The sequence below is a fragment of the Periplaneta americana genome, chromosome 11 (assembly GCF_040183065.1).
Source record: "Periplaneta americana isolate PAMFEO1 chromosome 11, P.americana_PAMFEO1_priV1, whole genome shotgun sequence".
NCBI lineage: Eukaryota > Metazoa > Arthropoda > Insecta > Blattodea > Blattidae > Periplaneta > Periplaneta americana.
The window spans coordinates 161,775,009-161,798,699 of record NC_091127.1 but is presented as its reverse complement, the minus strand read 5'-3'; the positions used below and the strand labels follow the sequence as shown (position 1 = coordinate 161,798,699).

At 39.0% G+C, this 23,691-nt stretch overlaps 1 protein-coding gene across 2 annotated transcripts in view; it reads left to right on the top strand.

The window, feature by feature from the left end:
• The first annotated feature begins 8,856 nt into the window (after positions 1-8,856).
• Positions 8,857-23,691, top strand: part of LOC138709519 (dual specificity mitogen-activated protein kinase kinase 7-like) — a 94,435-nt gene continuing 79,600 nt past the window's right edge. For both annotated transcript variants that reach the window (XM_069840342.1, XM_069840343.1), the window contains exon 1: positions 8,857-9,079. In XM_069840342.1, coding sequence (XP_069696443.1) covers positions 8,929-9,079 — 151 coding nt within the window. In that variant the 5' untranslated portion in view covers positions 8,857-8,928. The remainder of the gene's footprint in view (positions 9,080-23,691) is intronic.

Below are 23,691 nucleotides of genomic sequence, written 5' to 3'. Positions count from 1 at the left end.
AGGATGTAGACCATTTCGACGGAAAAATCCGCGATCTCGAGCGTCGTCAAGAGCAGACGAGTGAGGTGATGGACCGACATGCTGAAGAAAACAAGCACATACTCACGTTGATGGACCGACATGCTGAGGAAAACAAGCACATTCTCGCGTTGGTGGATCGCCAGGCTAGAGAACATAAACAGATAGTTGCCGAGGAGGTGCGACGTGCCATGCAAGAAGCGGCCACAGAGTTGAGGACTCCATATAGTGGCCCTGCGGAATCATCGCCTTCAGCCAGACATCACAACGTCAAGACGCCGAAGTTCGACGGTACGACGTCTTGGGCGATATTCCGTCGCCAGTTCGAGGCCATCGCAGAGCACAATGGGTGGACGCCAGCAGAGAAAACCACTCAGCTGCTGGCCGCGCTTCAGGGACAGGCGTCGGAGATTCTTCACAGCGTTCCAGAAGATGGGACAGCCACTGAGATAATGGCGGCCCTGGAGGGACGTTATGGTGACCATCAACTTGCTGCAGCATTTAGGACCCAGCTAAAAACGAGGGTCCAAAAGTCAGGCGAGTCCCTGCAAGAATTCGCGATGGCGGTGGAACAACTGGCCCATAAGGCGCTCAGGGGCCTACCTAATGATTTCATCGCTGGAGAGGCGGCCTACACCTTCGGCAGCGGAGTTCGAGACCCGGAAATAAAACAACAGCTACTCTTAGCAGAGCATCGCACCATCAACGCAGCTCTGGCGGCGGCCCTCAGGATGGAGGCAGCCAAGTTGACTGCGAACGTCTCGGCATCGCACCGGATTAGGAGCGTCGCGGCGGCCGACGTCGAGGATCGTCAACCGAAATCACCCGAGCGACGAAGACGAGGATTGCCTACCTGCTGGTCCTGCGGCGAGCCTGGGCACCTGAGGAGGGACTGTGACCGATCTGGTCACAAACAGGAAAACTAAAAGGGGCCGATGCGATGAGGGGCACGTCGGCGCCGTCATCACCATCCCCTCGGCTGATCTTGAAGACGGTTAACAGAAGATGCGACGATGGGCTGATTGCTGACGGATGGATAAGAGGCCGCCCATGCAGAGTACTGGTAGACACCGGGGCGTCGCTCACTATCGCCAGACCGGAAGTCGTGCGTGGACTACCTGGGAGGACGCCGCTGCGCCGGTATGAGCTACGTACTGCCTCAGGCGAGAACCTGCCCATCCAAAGAGAGGTTTTCCTGGACTTGACCTTGGGAAAGAGGAGACTGGAGATGTGGGTGTTCGTCGCCAACATCACTGAAGACGTCATCCTGGGACTCGACGCCATGCGGATCTTCGATGCAACGGTGGACGTCCGGCGCCGTATCCTCCGTTTTGGTCAGGATGAAGTGTTCCTGAGGGACGTCGAAGACCAACCCATGGCCAGCAGACTCACCTTGGAGAATCAAGTGACAATCCCAGCAGGCTGCGAGATGGTGGTGACGGCAAGACTGGACGGACAACCTAAGAGAAACCTGCTCCTCGATTCGCAAACAACTCCGATAGATGGGGTTTATGTGGCCAGATCCCTACTACCGAATCAGAAGATGGTACCAGTGAGGGTCCTGAATGTCACCAATCGGGACAAGGAGGTGCCTAGTGGAACTGTACTAGGTAACGTCGAGCCGGTGGTGTCTGTGACGTCGCTGGCAGAAAACGAGGAGTGTCACCGACCACGTCCAGATCTAGACCCATCACTGAAAGAGCTGGCTCGAGAATTGCCGGCGAATTTAAGCAAAAGAGAAAGAAGACAAGTCCACGATCTACTGACAGAATTTCAGGACGTGTTCAGTCTGTCTGAAAATGACTACGGGAGAACGGAGAAAGTTCAGCACCGCATCGACACCGGAAATGCTCGCCCAATCAGACAACCTCCTCGACGCGTCCCTCTAGCTAAACAGAGGGAGATTGACAGCCAACTGGAGGGCATGAAAGCAAGAGGGGTCATCGAGGAATCCGACAGCCCTTGGTCATCACCTGTGGTGCTGGTGAAGAAGAAGAATGGGGACCTGCGTTTCTGCGTGGACTATAGAAGACTGAATGACGTCACCAGGAAAGATTGCTTTCCCCTTCCACGAATTGACGACACCTTGGACACCCTGGCCGGAGCAGAGTGGTTCTCGACGTTGGATCTCAAGTCAGGATACTGGCAGGTGGCGCTACATCCGGAGGACAAGGAGAAAACGGCATTCTCTACAGGCCAGGGACTATGGCAGTTCACCGTTATGCCGTTCGGCCTCTGCAACGCCCCGGCTACATTCCAGAGACTAATGGAGTCCGTAATGAGAGGCCTGACATACGACACCTGTTTGCTGTACCTTGATGACGTCATCGTGGTGGGCAAGACTTTCAGCGAGCAGCTGTTGAACCTGAGGAAAGTGTTCGAGAGACTGCGACAAGCCAGGCTGAAGTTGAACCCGAAGAAATGTCATCTATTCCAGAAGAAGGTCAACTACTTGGGACACGTAGTAGGGACCAACGGAGTGGCCACGGACCCGGAGAAGCTACAAGCCGTCAGAGGATGGCCGAGACCAAGGGACAAGCAGGAGCTGCGCCGCTTTCTCGGCCTCTGCACTTATTACAGAAGGTTCGTAGCTGGGTACGCCAACATCGCTAAGCCTCTAACCCAGCTGACCGAGGAGAAACGACAATTCCAGTGGACAGACGAGGCGGAGTCATCCTTCCAGTCGCTGAAAGAGGCGCTCTGCACTGCTCCTGTACTGGGATATCCCATCCCTGGAAGGAAGTTCACGCTCGACACGGACGCTAGCAACGTAGGCATCGGCGGAGTACTCTCTCAGGAACAGGACGGGCAAGAGAGGGTGATTGCCTACTTCAGCCGAACACTATCCAAGGCTGAGAGAAACTACTGTGTGACGCGTAGAGAACTTCTTGCCATTGTGGAAGCCCTGAAGCACTTCCACAAATATTTGTATGGCCAGGAATTCCATCTGAGGACAGACCATTCTGCACTCACCTGGCTATTGGGCTTCAAGAATCTGGAGGGGCAGACCGCCCGTTGGGTTCAACGTCTGCAGGAGTACAACTTCACCTCTGAACACCGACAAGGGAAGAAACATTCCAACGCCGATGCCCTGTCACGACGTCCGTGCCAGGATGGCTGCAAACACTGCCTGAAAGTAGAAGAGCGGGATGGCGCCCACGCAGTCCGAGCAATTGCCGCCCAGCCGAGCCCAGGATGGGATAACGCCGCCATAAGGAGGGAGCAGCTGGAGGACCCAAACATTGGACAGCTACTACGTGATGTGGAGTCCGGCCAGAGACCAGTATGGGCCGATATCTCCAACCGTAGCACCACTTACAAGAGCTACTGGGCCCAGTGGGAATCCTTCACTGTCAAGGACGGTATCCTGAAGAGGATTTGGGAGTCGGCCGATGGAAGGACCCGCATAGAACAACTTGTCCTGCCCAGGAGCAAGGTGAAGGAAGTGCTGGAGGAGACTCATGCTGGAGTGACTGGAGGCCACCTGGGAGCCAACAGGACGCTGGACAAGTTAAGGCAGAGGTTCTATTGGTTGCATCAGAGGACCGACACGGAACAATGGTGCCGAAGATGCGACACCTGTGCAGCCAGTCGCGGACCAAGGACCCGCAGCAGGGGAGCCATGCAGCAGTACAACGTGGGAGCTCCTTTTGAGAGGATCGCCATCGACGTTGCTGGACCGTTCCCGGTCACGGATCGCGGGAACCGCTACCTGCTAGTCGCCATGGATTACTTCACAAAATGGCCAGAGGTGTACGCGATTCCCAACCAAGAGGCTTCGACGGTGGCCGACGCGCTGCTTGACAACTTCATCTGCCGATTCGGGGTGCCCCGGGAATTGCATAGCGATCAGGGGCGCAACTTCGAATCCAACCTGATGGGAGAATTGTTCGAGCGTCTGGGGGTGCATAAAACCAGGACCACTCCCCTCCACCCACAGTCCGATGGTATGGTGGAACGCTACATCAAAACCTTGGAAGAGCATCTGCGGAAGGTGGTGTCCAACCATCAACGAGACTGGGATGCCAGAGTCCCACTGTTCCTCTTGGCCTACAGAGCTTCGGTCCACGATACAACAGGGATGACACCGGCAAACATGGTCTTCGGGAGAGAGCTGCGCCTGCCCTGTGATCTGCTGTTTGGCACGCCACCCAGCGCCGACCAGCCAGCGACTGACTATGTGGCAGAACTCACCGAGAAGTTGAATGGAATTCACCAACTGGCCAGAGAGCACCTCAAGATGGCCAGCGACAGGATGAAGGTGCGCTACGACAGATTAGCCAACTCTGCAGGATTCCAGGAGGGCGACCTGGTGTGGCTGTATCGACCTACCAGGACCAAAGGGAAATCACCAAAGCTGCAGCGTGCCTGGGATGGACCATACCGCGTGGTGACCCGGATCAACGACGTGGTGTACCGGATCCAGCGACAACCTCGAGGGAAGATGATGGTGGTGCATCTGGACCGATTAGCAGCCTACCAAGGGACTGCCCGGGACGAGCAGCCCTAAGGAGGGGGCAATGTGACAGCGACGTGAGAATCGAACTCACGACCAGCGTCCCGCAAGAAAGCAGATCGCACGGGCTCCACGGAACATTGGGTGACGTCGCGCGGTGGAGAGAAGGGAGAGAGGGTGTATTACGTCACGCGACGAGTCTGCGCGCGCAGCTGCTACGCAGTGGATGTGGAACGACCTTCCCGATTATTCCAGACGTCTGTCGATGTAGAGATATTGAGATAATTCTCTACACACCTGTAGAAGGTTCTCGCAACTATGATTTTGCTATAAAAGAGCAGGCGCCAGCGAACTAGACAGAGTCTTCAGAGTTTTCAGTTATTCCGTCAGTGAGTAAGCCAGAGCAAGCAAGCCAGAGTTCGACTCGAGTGTGCGTCCGCATCTGCGTCAGCATCCGAAGGCCTGAGTTCGAGTGCAGTGGACCGCAGTTGGAGGGACCTGAGTTCGAGTGCAGTGGACCGCAGTTGGAGGGACCCGAGTTCGAGTACAGTGAACTGTCTCTGAAGGTCTGTGGTTCGAGATACTGTGAACTCGAGTGACTGAGATAGAAGAACTGTGAACTGAGAACTGGTAGTTCTGATTTGTAAATAGTGCTTTGTAAATATTAGTTAAGATTAACAGTTCATTGTTGTGCGTAATAATCCAAGTAAACTGTCATTGTCGTCGGTGGAGTGCTATAACGAATACTGTGTTGAGTGATGATCCAATTGTTGCCGAGAGCGTTTAAGGCGAATTGTAGAAAGGAATTATTGTTGTGAGGAATAAATTACATTGTTGTAACTAATAAAATTTACAATATAGTCTGAGACAAAAAAAATTATCCGGATTGATGAGGGTCAGATGAACAAGGTCCTACTGTAGACCCTTCTTTCTTTCCAATTTTCCCCTCATCTCTCTATGTATTATGATGAAACAATGTTATAATTATTTTGCGGAAAAATCTTTGAATGTAATGTGTCTCAATTGCTTCACATATTCGATTTCATTGACTTAGATATACTTTGCATGGATAGTTAGCTAATTATGACATTATAATTGTGTGCAGAAATCTCTTCTCTGGGATCCGAGATTACAATGTGGCTGAAGCATGATCATCTTATAGGCTATATCTCCTTTTTTTTTTTATGTTGGTCCAAAAGTTAGTGTGCTAGTTACTGTGCTCCAAGATGGATGTAAGTAAAGTTGAACAACGGTCATACATGAAAATTGCAGTTTTTCAGGCAGAAATGCTCGTCAGTGTCATTCTGAGCTACAAGAACCATTGCAGCAGTGAGGGTGGGAGATCTTGGAACATCCTCCCTACTCACCTGACTTTGATATCATCTGCAATTGAAAAAGCCACTGTGTGGGAAGCAGTTTGCAAACAGGGAGATCTTAACAGCGTTTCGATGAGAGGTGGTACACAAAGATGAATCGCACATAGCTGATGGTATTCAATGCCTGCGTCGTTGGCAAAGATGTGTGGAAGCCTTGGAGGATTTTTTTGAAGGGTGTTAGCTGTGAATAATGTACTTTGTTTCTTTTTATGCATAATAAAACTGATTTCTATTTACTTATCTTTCAATGTTCCTTCCTCATTGTCTCCTCTACCCAGACCCTATTTGGTACTAACATTGCGAAGCACATTCCAGTGACCTTCAATCGCATATAGTGAATTCCTATTCCTGCAGCATTATTGGCTGATACAATATAGTTGCCATGATTTATGAAATAACCCTCGTATAATTAAATAATTATTTCTGTAAATATCCACAATTTTAATGTAATATGTGCATAAATAATGAACATGAGTTATACAGTTAAATATTAAATCTTTATTTAAAACATTACTCTTATTTACTTGAAATAATTAAATTTGTGGAAAATTAGATTTTTCTTTCTTGGTTTTAATATTAATTTAATTTTTGTTGTTGGCCCATTTTTTGTTATATATGTTGGTTACTTAACGAGTTTTACTTATTCTTAAAGGTATTTATTTGCTTTTAAATGATTTTATATGCAAGTTTTTGCGTGATTTTAGTAGTTAATGATTGATTTATAGTTTAATTCGCTGTAATAAGGTGGTTTAATAATTTTCTTGATTTGTTTTTAGAAATTATTTCAGGTCAAGATGCTGTTTATGATTTGGTGGAGGTGGATTATATTTATTATTGTATTAGTTGAAATTTTGGTATGAAGTTGGATTTAATTAATAATAATAATAATAATAATAAATTTATTTATTTTGGTGGTGTTAAGGCCATTAGGCCTTCTCTTCCACACTACCAGGAATATGTATACATACAGCGAAAAAACAAATTAACATTCATTCGGACAAAACAATAACGTTTACAATAACAATAAAACAAAACAAAAAAGATCATGCAAAAACATTAAAAATTTTAAATTTGTTACTATTAAACCGAGCTTAAGATCTATAGGCCTACAAAGTTTGAGATTGGAAAAAACTTACATGATTTAGAAACTTAGGAAAATATCAAAGTGATTATGGCATCTTTTCTGTTTGTGTGTGTACATCCTTGTATTTTAACGCTATTACTGAAAATGTTTCTTCATATTCTGCAAGTTATAGTAACTTAAATGTATATAAAAAATTATGCTATTTTAGGGTGACCAGATTGCCAAAATAAAAAAAAAGGACACATTAAAGTTGACATGAATCAACATTTTATCTAAACATTCATTATTACTTGTGTTTGTATAATGTCAGTGAGAAATAAAGTCCAGTTTTACTTAGATGTTCAGCATAAAATATAATATAGGCCTATATCAAGTGCGGACGATAATTATATGAATCATTCATGAAAATATGGTTACAACACAGCTTTCGCTTTCGTAGGCCTACCTCAAAATTTAATACCATAGCATAATATAGTTACATAAACATGTGTTCCAATAGAGAAAATTATCTATTACAATATTAATAATATACAAAAATACTCACTTCTGTTAAAACATTTCAATCCCTATCTGAACTTTATAACAAGATATAATACAAAAAACACAACAATTGAAAATACAAACAGGTAAAGAATATAATAATTATGTCTGCCTTTTGCAAGTCGTAACACTCTGTTCATTGTATTTCCTAAAAATCCACCAGTCTTCTCAAAGTCATCATCCATTTCACGCAATAATTTATCTTGATATTTTACTTCATCACCAATATCCAATGATAGCGATTTTAGCATCCGCACTTTATCCTTTAGTTCATCAGTCATTGCATCATTCTCCTGTTCTAATGTATCTCCTCCACTATATTGTGGAAGTGGTTGGTAGTAATGTCCACTTCCATTAGCTCTCCTCATTCTGAATTTTTGCGAATTAACGTTATGCAATTATCTTCCTGCAACAGAGAATTTCGAAACATAATAATAAAATTTTGTTACATGTAGGCCTAATCAAAATTATTACATTTATATTACAAATAACAGATGGAAGTGGAATTATAACCATTTCCTATCATATCGTCACTATTAAGTTCAACATTTAAAATAAGCTACAATTGACAAACGTACACGTGAACCTATTGGTTTCTCACCTTTTTTTTTTTAATATATTCAAACGTTTATATTCTTTCCCATTTACAGAATGTCATGCAATTAATTTAAGGTTATGTACACAACATACAACTACGTACAATAGCGGCCACGTAGTTTAGACAGTCGTTCACAGACCAATATGCAGCGGGTCGCAAGAGTGGTCGCAACATATAGCGGGTAGCGGTAGTACGTGGTGTTTTGTCTTTGGTTTGATTTTCAGATGCGTAAAACAAAAATTAATTTACCTAAATATCCCTGGATTGGTATGTTGCCCTAAAGAGGACAAAACCATTGATATTGATATATCTTACAGTAAAAACTGTTGATCTGAGACAAGATCTCAAACTTTCCTACGCCAGTGTACGCATTTCTCTCTTTCTTAAATATCTAAATTGTAAATTTTTGTGCCACAAAATTGTCTATCCTTGCAGAAAGTTTCGGAAAGGCGGACAGAAAACCAATGATTGCAGAAAGCGCCAAGGTTGCGATTGCGAACAACGGCGAAGCTGTAGAAAACATTCAGAACAAAGATTATAAAATAGGATATCGTTTATACGCGTTTTTCTCTACAGTATATATACAAAATTTAACTATGTAAAGATCATGATAAACTCTTTATTACATAAAAATCAGCAAAGGTCTTTAGTACTATAAAATAAGGTGTATAGCACAAAATTTGTTGCCTAGAATAGTGGATCATTGGAAACTACTTCATTTCCGAACACTGCCAGATCCGAAGCGATTCTTTTTTGTTTATTGTTAAGTATATTGAACAATGTATCGGTAGAGAGCAGCACCATATACAGCTCGGCTCTGTTGCTGTAGGCTGTTAATGCTGTTGTTTTATACAAAATGTCTAGTGCTTCATTGGAAAGTAAGATATTAAATCTCCAAGCGCGCCTGAAAGCAGAAAACGAAATTAGAGATAGAGACAAAATGCCAAAGGACTTCAGCCATGTCGTGAGAAGTCCTGGACCTGGATCTGGTCGCAGGCCCAAACAGTGTAAGTGGTAATCAACTAGTAAGAAACAAGTTAATTTATTGCATTATTTGAATAATATAACCATAATTTGACAGTAACTGTTTTACTCAAATGAGTGATAACCTTTTAGAATACCTTACTAGATTGAAATCTAGTAACTTCATAAGTGATTGGTCTATTTGGATAGCGTCCCAGACGTAATGATTTATATCTTCTAGGTTAGATGTTCAGTATTTGTTTACTTGTTGACGAAGCTTACTTGTATATAAATATTGTTATGATGATAAATAAAATAGTAGAAATGAATGTAGATAGAACCGTGAACTTAAATACACTTATAATAATAGGATATCATGACACTCATTATGAATTGATTGTTTATCGTTTTTAGATTCTTTATTGTGTCATTGCTTGAGGATTTTTTATTCGCAGTATTTGAATTTACATTATATGTACATATGTGCGTGTATTAATCGTTGAATTGGGGGTGGAATTGTAAACATAATTTCTATAGTGTGATTGTTGGATTGACATTTCACTTCCTCTTTTCTTGATGTACATATTGTTGTCCTAAATGTTATGATTTTGATGAGTTAGTATTGAGACTGAACATTTAGTTGCATTTTGTGACATGAATTTATATTAAGTTAAATAAGATAATACAAGACTATATGGCTTCTGTTAGTACAGCCAGACTTAGAACTAACAAGTTGAAGATAGTAGACCTACTTTTATCCGATATTTGTTTTCTGTTCGTACACTTTTCTAATTTTCGGCAGTGTAAAACTTTTATTAAAGCTTAAAAAAATTACGTATTCGTTATTACTGTTAACAATAATGTAGACCTAAACCACATGGACATTTACGGTATTGTCTTTACCTAAATTCCTGCAACTGCTCTTTGTACGTCAATGTGTAGGCCTACGATTTGTACGGTATCATAACTTGAAAAGTAGATTACACTTGTAGGGCGTTACAGCTCATGAATTCGTACGTCATTTTATGTTATTAATATTTTGAACCTATGTAGGCTAATCTTATAGTGCAATTTGGTAATTTAATGAAATCTGTAGAAATAGGCCTAGTTGATAGTAAATTGAAATTATATCTGTTTCTGAGTATGCAGTCTCGTGATTAACGAAACTATTAAATATCACGCCTTATTTTTTGCGTAGCATAGGTACCTTCAGATCCTCTACTAATAGACAGTTGTAGTAGGTTGATTAAAAGCAAGCTGATTTTCACTAATGGTATTTTATAATGTGTATAAGAAGACTTGTCTTATTTTGTACCTAGTTGTTCAATTATAAAATGTAAATTTATGCGAAATTAGATAAGTTGTAGCTTCGAAATTTCTTTTTCGCATTCTGTATAGCCTATCTACATATGGTGCTCAGTTTCCTTTCAGTGATGTTAGATGAAACTGAATTGATATCAAAGGATCTATGAGCACAAAGTTTCTCTGTTTGAAGTTGGATAATCACTTGAACAGGAAAACACACATAGAATATGAGTTATGGAGTAATGATTAGCATGTCTGACTGTGAAACAATCGGGCCTGGTTCAAATCTTGGTTGGGGTTTTTACTGGGGTTTTCCCTCAACCAATTGAAGCAGAATTGCTGAGTAACTTTCGGTGTTGGACCTCAGACTCATTTCGCCATCATTAATTCACATATCATCATCCATACCACATCCCGAGTTAAGTTCACTGTGTGGTGTGCTGTACTTGTGCAAGAGCGCAGCTGTTCAGCTATCCAATCATTCATAGGAAAGGAGTGGTAAGCACAAAAGCCTCAGGCTGCAGTGTAAGTCTTCGGGTCCTTCCTCTGTACAAGAGGAAAAAAAAAAGTAAAAAAGAAAAAGAACTGACTGGTGCCGACAATGAGTGCTACTGAACTGAAGACGCAAATGCTATCAGTGAAAGAGACTGATTGCTGATTGGTCAGTTCCATTTCCCATAACGGGAGTGCATTGACGTGAAAACTAATTTGTAAGCTCTCGTCTAACCTGAACAACCTACCACGTCTTTTATGCTAGATGGATCTTTCCAAAAGAACTTCGATTCCAAGAAATTGGGTGAAATCAGGCGGCGAAGTTGAGATGATGCCGAGACACAGAAGGCTTTGAGAATGGTGTCAAGTAGCACCGAAACAGTTGTAAGCCGCACATGCTTACGTAATTATTTATATTCAAGTGTTAAAAGTAGTGTACGAAAGATTCAACATGGTATATTTATTTATTAAGAGAAATTGTGAAAAGTATTTCCAAAACAAAGAGAAGGTGTATTTTCATGTCTAGTTAGTAACAATAAAGTTAGTTATTGCGTGTGAGTGGCAGGAACATGGTTTATTCAGATTTATCCCAACACAGACACTTCACCCACAGCCATTAGTACCAACTGTGCACGGAAAATGGTAACACGCCAATAGATTAGACTGCACTGATACTGTAAATAATGCCATTTATTGTAATCATATTGAATAAATAATTTCCACTTATATCTATTTTAATTTTTAATGTTACATTTTATCTCAATGTAAATCAAAAGAATATTGAAATATCACTCTGTTGTAATTTTTTGCATACATGTACACAGATATAAACGTATAATATACATAATAAATTTTCTTATAAAAGAAACATTCCAGTACCACGTGAAGCATAGTTAAGCTGATAGTGTTTTATAGTAGTAATTGACCATATTAAATTATCAACTAGGTCTGTTGTAAATAACTGATATCTCGAGAATTTTTGTACTGCACTCATCCTGCAACCACTGACAAGCTGAGAAGGTGGATTGAAGAGGAAATCACTAACATCCCTGCTAAAGTGTTATGAAATCTGCATCGACATGGGGAACTATTAAAAATGGAATTCCTCAAGGATCAATATTAGGCCCCCTACTTTTTCTAGTATTTATAAATGATCTTATCCCCCTAATAAAAGATGTAAGTCGTCCCATATTATTTGCAGATGACACAAGTATAGTAATTACAGCCAATAACTCCAACACATTCCAATCTTCAACAGAGGAAATTCTCTTCAAACTATGTGACTGGTTCTGAGTCAATAAATTGGTATTAAATTGTAACAAAACTAACATAATTCAATTTAAATCCTGTCCAAATTGAACGTCGCAAATTTCTAGCGCAATAATTAACAATACATCCCTATTAGAAACAACAACAACCAAATTTCTTGGCTTAAAAATCGATAATGTGTTAAATTGAAAAAAATCATATTAAAGAAATTACCCCCAAACTAAATTCAACTTGTTTTGCTATTAGGTCTATGCAAAAGATAGTAAATATCAACAGGGCTGGACAAAATACTGACATCCAAGTATTTCAAATACAAATACAAAATACTTTAAATAATTGTATTTGAAATACAAATACAAAATACTTAAAAAAAAAAAACTAACCAAAATACAGTTAATAAATTGGTATTAAATTGTAACAAAACTAACATAATTCAATTTAAATCCTGTCCAAATTGAACGTCGCAAATTTCTAGCGCAATAATTAACAATACATCCCTATTAGAAACAACAACAACCAAATTTCTTGGCTTAAAAATCGATAATGTGTTAAATTGAAAAAAATCATATTAAAGAAATTACCCCCAAACTAAATTCAACTTGTTTTGCTATTAGATCCATGCAAAAGATAGTAAATATCAACAGGACTGGGCAAAATACTGACATCCAAGTATTTCAAATACAAATACAAAATACTTTTAAAAAACTAACCAAAATACATTTGTATTTCAAATACTCAAAATACATTTGTATTTCAAATACTCGATACATTATATAGGCCTAAAGAAATAAGAATATTACTGAAAATCTAAAATATTATATTAACATTAAAAGTATTTTTACCTTGAAGTTTTATATAAACACTGTAACTGAACATTCTTCCTTTTCCCAGTCAGCAATGAAATTATGCTATATATGAATAATTACTGCTCCCTTTGAAAACAACCAATTCCTCAAAAAGTTCGTCAGATAAGGATCCCCATGCTTGTGAATGAATCCTGCAAAACAGAACAGTCTTTCTACAGGCGCAGAGGAACACAAACTTGTATTATATTTATAAAAGCTTGTTTCACTATGGGTAATTCTCTAGAGTGCACAGGGTTCTCCCTTGAAGAATTGTATGAGCTCATACTCCTCAGCAGACAAGTTCTTTTCTTTTTGCTTTTCAAAGTCTGTTTTACTTGAGTTGAAAACATAAAAATTGTTTTCATCGTCTTCCTCATCTGAACTGACCAAAGATGTAGCAGATAACTCCTCAGTTGATTTCACACACATATTCTGTATCCTCTTCTTATCATTTGGTGAGGCAGTGTCAGGTAGCCATCTCATCTTAAATGATGGGTGGAAGCAAGTTGCCAAAATAGCTTAATTTGCTTCTGGGATCAGATCAAACATTGCTTTAAATCTTGATGAAAGTGAACTTATTAGGAATGGAGTTACTTGGAATAGATGGCATAGATTGCTAGGTAACAGAATATGTAATCTGTTTTTAAGGGAATTTAATGTGGACAAAAGTTGGCCGTAATAGCACGTCTTCTCATTTTGTATTAAATTAATGGCTACGGCAATGGGTTTCAGAACTGCACACTATTCTTCAAGGTACTGAAATTCAACATCTTTGAAGGTTGGCAGTCCCAGTTTTTCACATATAGGCCTACTGTTTATATCATGTTTGAATTGCAATATTTGAGAGATTGAGTCATAAAGAGAATTCCATCGAGTTGAGCAAGGAAACTTTAATGAATATTTCAAGACATCTGATATAATTTCTGAGTATTTGAGTCTCCTAGACGCATTGTATAATGCTAAACATTTAGCAAGTGTTGGGTGTTGGATCCTTGATGCTGTTTGAGATTTCTTCATGGCATTAAGGAAATCAGTTGTGGCAAGAAAACTAAGTGTATGGCTAGCACAACTGAAATGGGTAGGCAAATAAGACAAAAGTTCATTCTTCAAATCCAAATCCAAAACTTGAAGAACAAGAAGAAGAAAAAAGTATTTTGAGTATTTGAAATACAAAATACTTCACTTTTATGTATTTAAATACAAAATACACAATACTTTCGAAAATCCTTACAAATTACAAAATACAAATGTAGTTCAAATACGTATTTCAAATACTGCCCAGCCTTGAATATCGATACCTTAAAAACAGTATACTTTGCATACTTCCACTGGGTAATGAGTTTTGGAATAATATTCTGGGGAAATTCCACAGATAGTAACAGTATATTTCTATTACAAAAATGAGTAATTAGAATAATAGTAGATGCCAAATCTAGGGAATCGTGTAGGACTATTTAAAAAAACCACATATAATTCCCGTGGCTTGTCAGTATATCTTTTCATTAATAATCTGTCTCGTATGTAATCGTGAAAACTTTGTAACTAATTCAACAGTTGATAGCATAAATGCACGTCAAAAAAATGACTTTCATACTTCATCGGCAAGTCTATCGTGCTATCAAAAAGGAGTGTGTTATATGGCAGTAAAAATTTTTAATAGCCTCCTTATCGATATAAAAAATGAAACTCAAAACATAAAATTATTTAGGACCAAATTAAAGAAGTACCTAATTTCCCACGCCTTCTGTAGGTGAATTCATGATATTCAATAGCGCTTCATGAAATTGATACTAAAACTTTGTGTTGTACTAGTTGACTGTATTGTAAATCTCGTCTGTATATATTTCATCTAGACTGTGACTGTAAATTAAGACTTTATAATAGTATTAAGTTTTTTGACTTGTTCCATATTCTAGCTGTAAGCACTGTATGAATACTATGGAATGTTAATAAATACATAGAATATAATACAATACAATTCAGAATTTCCAAAACAGACTGATGGAATATGCAAGAAGAAATTATCTATACCTTAGCGATGTGATCTTTAAGAAAAAAATAATGTTGTTGTTTAGTCAACTGTCCGAAGACAAGTCTGAACCTCACATGTGATACCAAGAAGGCAACACTTATGAGGCAACTAGGCCAGGAGATAATGGGGTAGGGTGGCCAGTTCCTTTCCCCCTCCATCGCCGACTAATTACATATTACACTAGTCAGACTTCAGATGCATACAAACAATTGTTCTTCCTCTGACACATATCGTCAAGTGAGATATACTGCCTGATAATAGATGTACATATCAGTCAGAAACTCAATCAGGGGATAAAAAAACATTAATGTTATTTCATAATAGCATAATCCCGAAAAGACAAAGTATATGATTATGTCTCGTGACGAGAATATTGTACGAAATGGAAATGTAAAACTTGGAAATTTATCTTTTGAAGAGGTGGAGAAGTTCAAATATCTTGGAGCAACAGTAACAAATATAAATGATACTCGGGAGGAAATTAAACACAGAATAAATATAGAAAATGCCTGTCATTATTCGATTGAGAAGTTTTTTATCATCCAGTCTGCTGTCAAAAAATCTGAAAGTTAGAATTTATAAAACAGTTATATTACCGGTTGTTCTTTATAGTTGTGAAACTTGGACTCTCACTTTGAGAGAGGAACATAGGTTCAGGGTGTTTGAGAATAAGGTGCTTAGGAAAATATTTGGAGCTGATAGGGATGAAGTTACAGGAGAATGGAGAAAGTTACACAACACAGAACTGCACGCATTGTATTCTTCACCTGACATAATTGGGAACATTAAATCCAGACGTTTGAGATGGGCAGGGCATGTAGCACATATGGGCGATTCCAGAAATGCATATAGAGTCTTAGTTGGGAAAAAGACCTTTAGGGAGGCCGAGACGTAGGTGGGAAGATAATATTAAAATGGATTTGAGGGAGATGGGATATGATAGAGAATGGCTTAATCTTGCTCAGGATAGGGACCAATGGCGGGCTTATGTGAGGGCGGCAATGAACCTCCGGGTTCCTTAAAAGCCAGTAAGTAATTAAGTAAGCATAACATGTAAGTAATTTTCATTGTTAAATTCAAGTTTTCACTTTCATTCCTTAAATTCGTTTGGAATTTTCCCATTTCTCCGCATCACCCTGTAGCTCTAGTTGGACCCTGTTCATGTAGTCATCGTGACAGAAGACAAGCACTTGCGTATGACAAAAAAGAAAGGCTATGAAGTTACTATAATATCATGTCAGATTTATAAATATTTTGGTGAAAATTTAATCTTCTATTAAGATATTACAGTAATACTCCACAGAATATTATCCAGATTAACGTTTTTTCAATAAAATGCCTCAAGAACTTCATAGACCATATAGATATCTCAGTTTAATGTTTTTCGGATTTTGTTTATATGTGAGCTACATGGTATTGTAGGCAAATTCTACATGTTACTACATACAACTGTTTAATTATTTGATGAAAAGGAAGTGATATTTTATACACCTTTATGTCCTTTTTTTATTTCGAATAAATTTTATTCAGCTTCCTCCAAGTGAAGGCTCCCTAGAAGTCAAAGCTTACCATAAAATTTTTGTTATAATAGAAAAAAAAAAGAAAACAATGGAGAAGAAAAAGAATAAGAAATAGCACAATTAGAAATAATTGGAAAAGACTAAACAAAACATCATTAATTCCAGAAGGAACATAAAATTTCCTAGTATCTATTAGCTATTGGGTGATCACAGTCGTCTATTTGCAAGACCCAACTTAAGTGAGCAGATCGCCATAGCAAAGAGATCAATCTGTATAACTGTAGAGATGGTTTCTTAGGATTTTTATAGATCCCTTCACTGCAGACATAGATACTTTAGTGACAAGAGTTTGTCCTAGACCAAACTGCTTACAAAAATGCGCGAATCTTTTTGTGATGGTTTCTCTAGCCCCAATTAGTAATCCAGTAACTTCTATTGACGTTAGATGATATTTTTCCTTATAATATGGTATAGTGGGGTCGTATATGTCGCATTTTTCCTGATGTACCTCAGCAGGTTCATTTTCGTACATTTCCATCCTTACAGTTGGATCAATTATGAATCCGCTTGTTGATCTTGTCGGGATAGCGATGATGTCAATGCGCCTTGAAGACCCATTTGTGGACAAACCATGGACCTCCTCTTCTACTTGGTAGTTTGTTGTATTATTTATTTATTAGGAATTTTTTCAGTGCTGAGATTTTCTTCTGTCAAGAAATATTTCATTATTTTTTTTTTTAATAAATATCAGACCAATAATCTGAAAGTTAGAATTTATAAAACAGTTATATTACCGGTTCTTCTGTATGGTTGTGAAACTTGGACTCTCACTCTGAGAGAGGAACATAGGTTAAGGGTGTTTGAGAATAAGGTGCTTAGGAAAATATTTAGGGCTAAGCGGGATGAAATTACAGGAGAATGGAGAAAGTTACACAATGCAGAACTGCACGCATTGTATTCTTCACCTGACATAATTAGGAACATTAAATCCAGACGTTTGAGATGGGCAGGGCATGTAGCACGTATGGGCGAATCCAGAAATGCATATAGAGTGTTAGTTGGGAGACCGGAGGGAAAAAGACCTTTAGGGAGGCCGAGACGTAGATGGGAGGATAATATTAAAATGGATTTGAGGGAGATGGGATATGATGATAGAGATTGGATTAATCTTGCACAGGATAGGGACCGATGGCGGGCTTATGTGAGGGTGGCAATGAACCTTTGGGTTCCTTAAAAGCCATTTGTAAGTAAGTAAGTAAATATCAGACCAATAACATAGGCAGACCACAAGGATCTCGAATTCTAGAAAATTGAAATTTCTGAGTGTACGAAGAATAGTAAGTGATGTATAAATTTTGAAAAAAGTGATAGGGAACTTCTAATTAAAACTTCTTCTTTCTCCTACCTCCCACTTCATAATTGCCCTTGGTAAACTACTGTCAGGCATTCTTATTACATGTTAATACCACTTTAATCTCGTTATTAATTTTCTTCAGGAATATTTACTTTACGTATATGATTTCACTTATAACTGCCTCTTTTATTTTATGTTATGTTTTAGAAAATTGCTTTCAGGTTTTGAATTTATGATGTAATGCATTATAATTTTTCGCATTTATAATAATGAAACCTGGACTCCATGTTAGCATTATTGTAAAACACTGATTTTCAAGAACAAAATATGGACATGAAGAGGGGAAATCCTATAGATACTTGCAAAAATTCATGCAGTACTTTATAGCGAACATACAATTCTACCATTCCATATTACCTCCAAAAGTACCAGCTAGAAGAGCTTAAAGTAATCGGACTTCTGGTTGGAGCAAGAGGTACCGCTACTCTCTTCATGAAAGATGTGTTTAAGAGGCTTGGAATACCTACATCTATTATTCCGATTGTAACTTCAGCTGCATTGAAAGGATCAATTGCTCTCCTGAAGCATCACCTATATTCGAAATGAAACCAAGTTCAATAGCATTCTTTACTTTTTTGTAACACTTGCCTCTCTAAAACTAGGTATATTTCCACCAGTCACAAAATGTATTTGCAGCTATGTACTTGTAGGACTTTCATTGTCAAAACAAAATTAATGGTTCACTGAACTTGTAAACATTTATATGGTTAAGTACTCTTTGTCCCTTGTGGCAGCTCACGAATAGTGAGAAGATTTCTAAATTTCATATCGATATCTGTGGATTGACAGTGCTACTCTGGACATTGTCAAAAATAATCATTATGACATTAGGCCTGCTGTAAAATAACTTAATACAAACATGAGGGAAGAAACACGCTTACAAAGTTCTTTGTTTTCAGTGGTCGTGATTGTGAAGTTCTTGTAGTTGGAAAAAAAAAAAATCTCATCTTGGTTTAGTTTGGATGGGAAGTAAAACTGTGGGGAGATCTGATTCTATAGTTGGACAGCATATAAAACAACCCAGTCCTGAGTGAAAGCACTCTAAGCAAAATCTATTGGCTATCCTGTCCACCAATTTTACTGCCAATATGGTACATAGATGATCCATCCTCAAATAAAAAAAAAATCATCTTCACTTCTTTGCCTAAAATGGATCTTGGATCTCCTGAATTTAAGGCGACAAACGCCATCTGTTAAATCAAAAGAGATATATAATTGGTTTTTCTTCTCATTTACCACCCCCATCATGATCGCCACCTCTATCATCACTAGGGGGCAGATATTGATGACCTAAAAATCTACTTAAAATGTTCATTAAAATGCCCTTAAACTAAAGGAAAAATTACATGAAATTAAAAGAAAATGACATTTAAATATTATTCAAAGTACTCGCACCACAACTTTTTAAAAATTAGTCACCTTGTTTCAATGACTGCCCTGTAAATCTCAGAGAGAGGAGGCAACTTCCGGGAATTTGGCTAAGATAAAGGAAAAGGGCATGCAAAAAAAATGAAGGTTTTAATGGAAAACTATAGATTTTAATGAGCGTTTACAAAGTGTTTCAATCCATGTCAGTGCCTTCATTCTCTGTCTCCTCCCCCTTCCGTTCTTCACTTTTGTTACCAGATGAGGGAGTGTGAATGACAAAACAAATTGTGGGTGCAGCGTGCATTCTTGCAATCTTTGTGTTGAAAATACTGTCTACTACAGTAGATATCCCTTCCAAACCATGTTGGGGACACAACGTCCTGTTCAGAACACATTGAAAGCTTACCCCCTTCCAAACAAATTCTAACGACATCCTCGTGCTGACAAAAGAACAGTAGTGGTCAAAAACCTCACTTAAACTAAGCTGTTGTCAATCATTTTATATTACTTCCATTGTGTGTGGTGAAGCCTTCAGTGGAACGAGAGTTTGTCTTTACAGTTTCTTTCAAACTATAAAACTCGAACTTCACTGTTATTCACTTATTCAGTAGGTAATTACTACTGACCTATTTGCTTAGAAAAAAAATTTAACAGACCTATCAGTAAGAAGAAAGCAAAATCCATTCCAAATGGTCTAAAAGTTCTTCAAAGTATTAAAACTTACCAAAAAAAAAATGCCGAAAAAATATAAAAATAACCTATTAGTTCAAAACTGTAAAAAAATGCAAGGTAAATTAATTTTTTACACATCTTGATTACACAACTTTTAACACCGTATCACTTCGGAATATGTATGGTAAGACTTTCCTGTGTTAAATTTCAACGTACCTCGTTTACATGTTTCGACCTATTTATGGGTCTCTTCAGAACTCAAGAACTCTGAAGATGATCCATAAATAGGTCGAAACATGTAAACGAGGTACGTTGAAATTTAACACAGGAAAGTCTTCCCATACATATTCCAACGTAATTTTTTACGTTGATATTAACATAGAAAGGATTTCTATATTAATAGGCATCGTGCTAATGTGAAAAATAAGATGACTTTTCATCAACATCCACCCCCTAATCATCACCATTTGCCAGAAATTATCTTATAAGACTATATCTTCATGAGAACTACAATTTTAAAGATTCGAAGTTGTACATGAATAAAGGGGTAGCTCTAGAAGGAAGAAATGACAAGTTAGCACTATCCCAATTGAGAAATTTGCGTGGATAGGAGAATGGATTTTCTCTTAAAATAGGTGAGATATATAGTTTCAAGTAAAACATTCTAGATATCTTCCTACTTAAATAACATCTTAGTTTGAAAACCATTATTTTATTGTGCATTTTATAAAGCTCTGAGATCCACAGTAATACATTTTTGTTATTGAAAATATGCAACCTCCTGCATTTGAAGTCATGAGCTGCCACTGCATGAATATCCTCTGAATATGTTATCTGCATAATGCAGAATAAGTTTAATGCTATATGAAACTGCCTTCTTCTGTCGATCAAGTTATCCATTTGTAGTGATTGCAATGTGGGGTTATATACCATTGAGTTCTTCATCTGTGGAAGTTGACTTTTGGGTATTCCAGCGTATTCTTTAACTTAACATTTCCAACATTTGGGAATTAATATTAGTTCCATCATCAGGACAATTAAGTACGACCTAGAGTCACCTACTCTGTTGAGCTTACTACGAGGCGCATCCAGAAAGTAAGTTTCCCGATTTTTTCCCCTTGAAAGTAAACGTAATTAGCTGTGTCAATTGCGCATGCATAACAGATCTATGATGTATCAATCATATACCAGCCGGGCAGGTCCCGCCTGGTGCCAGTAGCGTGGCAGCAGTGGTCCGAAATGGAAGCTCTTATTCCTTCTCCCGCTGCCTGCGAGGTTCGGTCGGTGATAAAGTTATTTAATGCACAAAGCATTGCGCCAATTGAAATTCATCGGCAGCTCTGTCAGGTCTATGGGCCGAACATCATGAGTAAGCAATGGTGTGTCACTGGTGTAGGCAGTTTTCCGAAGGTCGTCAAAGTGTCCATGATGAAGAGCGCAGTGGGCGACCGTCCCTCATCAATGATGATCGTACTGAGCTGGTGCGGCAGTGCATCATGGAGAACCGTCGCTTCACGATTACGGAGCTGAGCAGCCATTTTCCGCAGATATCGCGATCCTTGTTGCATGAGATTGTCACTAAGCACCTGCTGTTCAAAAAAGTGTGCCAGGTGGGTGCCGAAAAACCTGACACCCGAACACAAAATGCAATGTTTAGGAGCAGCACTGACATTTCTGCAATGGTATCACGATGACGGCGACGAGTTCCTCGACAGGCTTGTCACGGGTGATGAGACTTGGATTTCGCACTTCACCTCGGAAACCAAGCAGCAGTCAATGCATTGGCTGCATAGTGCATCTCCGGTCAGGACGAATTCAAACAGACACTGTCGGTAGGTACGGAAAGTGATGTGCACGGTGTTCTGGAACAGGAAGGGCATTCTGCTCATTGACTTCCTTCCAAGAGGTGAAACAGTGAACGCTGTCCGTTACTGTGAAACACTGCGAAAATTGCGACGTGCCATTCAAAACAAGAGGCGTGGAATGTTTGCTGCAGATGTTGTGCTCCTCCATGACAATGCTCGTCCACATACGACTCGGCGCACAGCAGCTGTTTTGACGGAATTTGGCTGGGAGTTGTTTGATCATCCACCCTACAGTCCTGATCTTGCTCCCAGCGATTTTCACGTTTTCTTGCACCTCAAGAAATTCCTGTCCTCCGGTGAGCGTTTTGGCAACGATGAAGAGCTGAAGACGTCTGTCACACGCTGGTTCCATTCACAGGCGGCAGAGTTCTACGACAGAGGGATACAAAAGTTGATCCCACGATACGACAAGTGTCTCAATTCTGATGGTGGCTATGTTGAAAAATAGCTGAAACATTGCTGTACCTGTAGCCAATAAATGTTTTCCTGAAAGTGGTGTTCTTTTTTTTTTAAATAGGGAAACTTACTTTCTGGATGCGCTTCGTATATCTTGGGTACCCCAAATTACTTGGCTACAAGGTTGTAAAGATTCGGTAACAAACAAACATCAAAAGCTGTTCATTAATTTCAGGGGGTTATTCTTTGAGATATTTCGAACAAAAATGTTTAATACATTATTATGCAGTATTTTACGAAATAAAAAACATACCGAATCCACTATTTGCAGCAATAAAAAGAATATTTGAAAGCTGTGAAATAAAAGTCAATTTAGATTCAAAGCTAACAAAACCTACCCATATTAATTAAGAAGAGTGTTAGACAAAGAGGCCTCCTGTCTCCCACTTCATGCAACATGTAGGATCGGGTGGTTTTAATTAAACTGACTGTTTTCAGTGTGATACAGTACAGACTGTAATGATCATAGGAGTGTGAAACCTCGTAGATATGCTAATTAAGCAATGCGCACACGAATTATGCCAAAAAATAAGTTCCAAGTCTTTCCGCCAGATGAAAATATGGTGCTGTAATCAGAGATTTATATAAGGGTATAAAGGAATTTAAGAATGGATATCAGGCAAGGGTAAACGTGATCAAGGATGAGAATGGTGACTTGCTTGCAGACTCTCATTCAATACTGAACAGATGGAAAAATTATTTTGACCAAATACTAAATATACATAGGCCAAATAGAAATGATCGGGACGAAATTGAAATACAAATTGCTGAGCCATTTATACCCGCAATATTCTTTTGAGAAGATTAACTCCATATGTAGATGAAATTATTGGGGATCATCAGTGTGGTTTTAGGCGTAATAGATCAACTATTGATCAGATATTTTGTATTCGACAGATAATTAAAATGGAGAAAAAATAAGCATATAAGGGTACAGTGCATCAGTTATTCATAGATTTCAAAAAGGCATATGACTCGGTTAAGAGAGAAGTTTTATATGATATTCTTATTGAATTTGGTATTCCCAAGAAACTAGTTCGATTAATTAAAATGTGTCTCAGTGAAACTTACAGCAGAGTTCGTATAGGTCAGTTTCTGTCAGATGCATTTCCAATTCACTGTGGACTAAAGCAAGAAGATGCACTATCACCTTTACTTTTTAACTTTGCTCTAGAATATGCCATTAGGAAAGTCCAGGATAACAGAGAGGGCTTGGAATTGAACGGGTTACATCAGCTGCTTGTCTATGCAGATGACATGAATATATTAGGAGAAAATCCACAAATGATTAGGGAAAAGACGAGAATTTTACTTGAAGCAAGTACAGAGATATGTTTGGAAATAAATCCCGGAAAGACAAAATATATGATTATGTCTTGTGACGAGAATATTGTACGAAATGGAAATATAAAAATTGG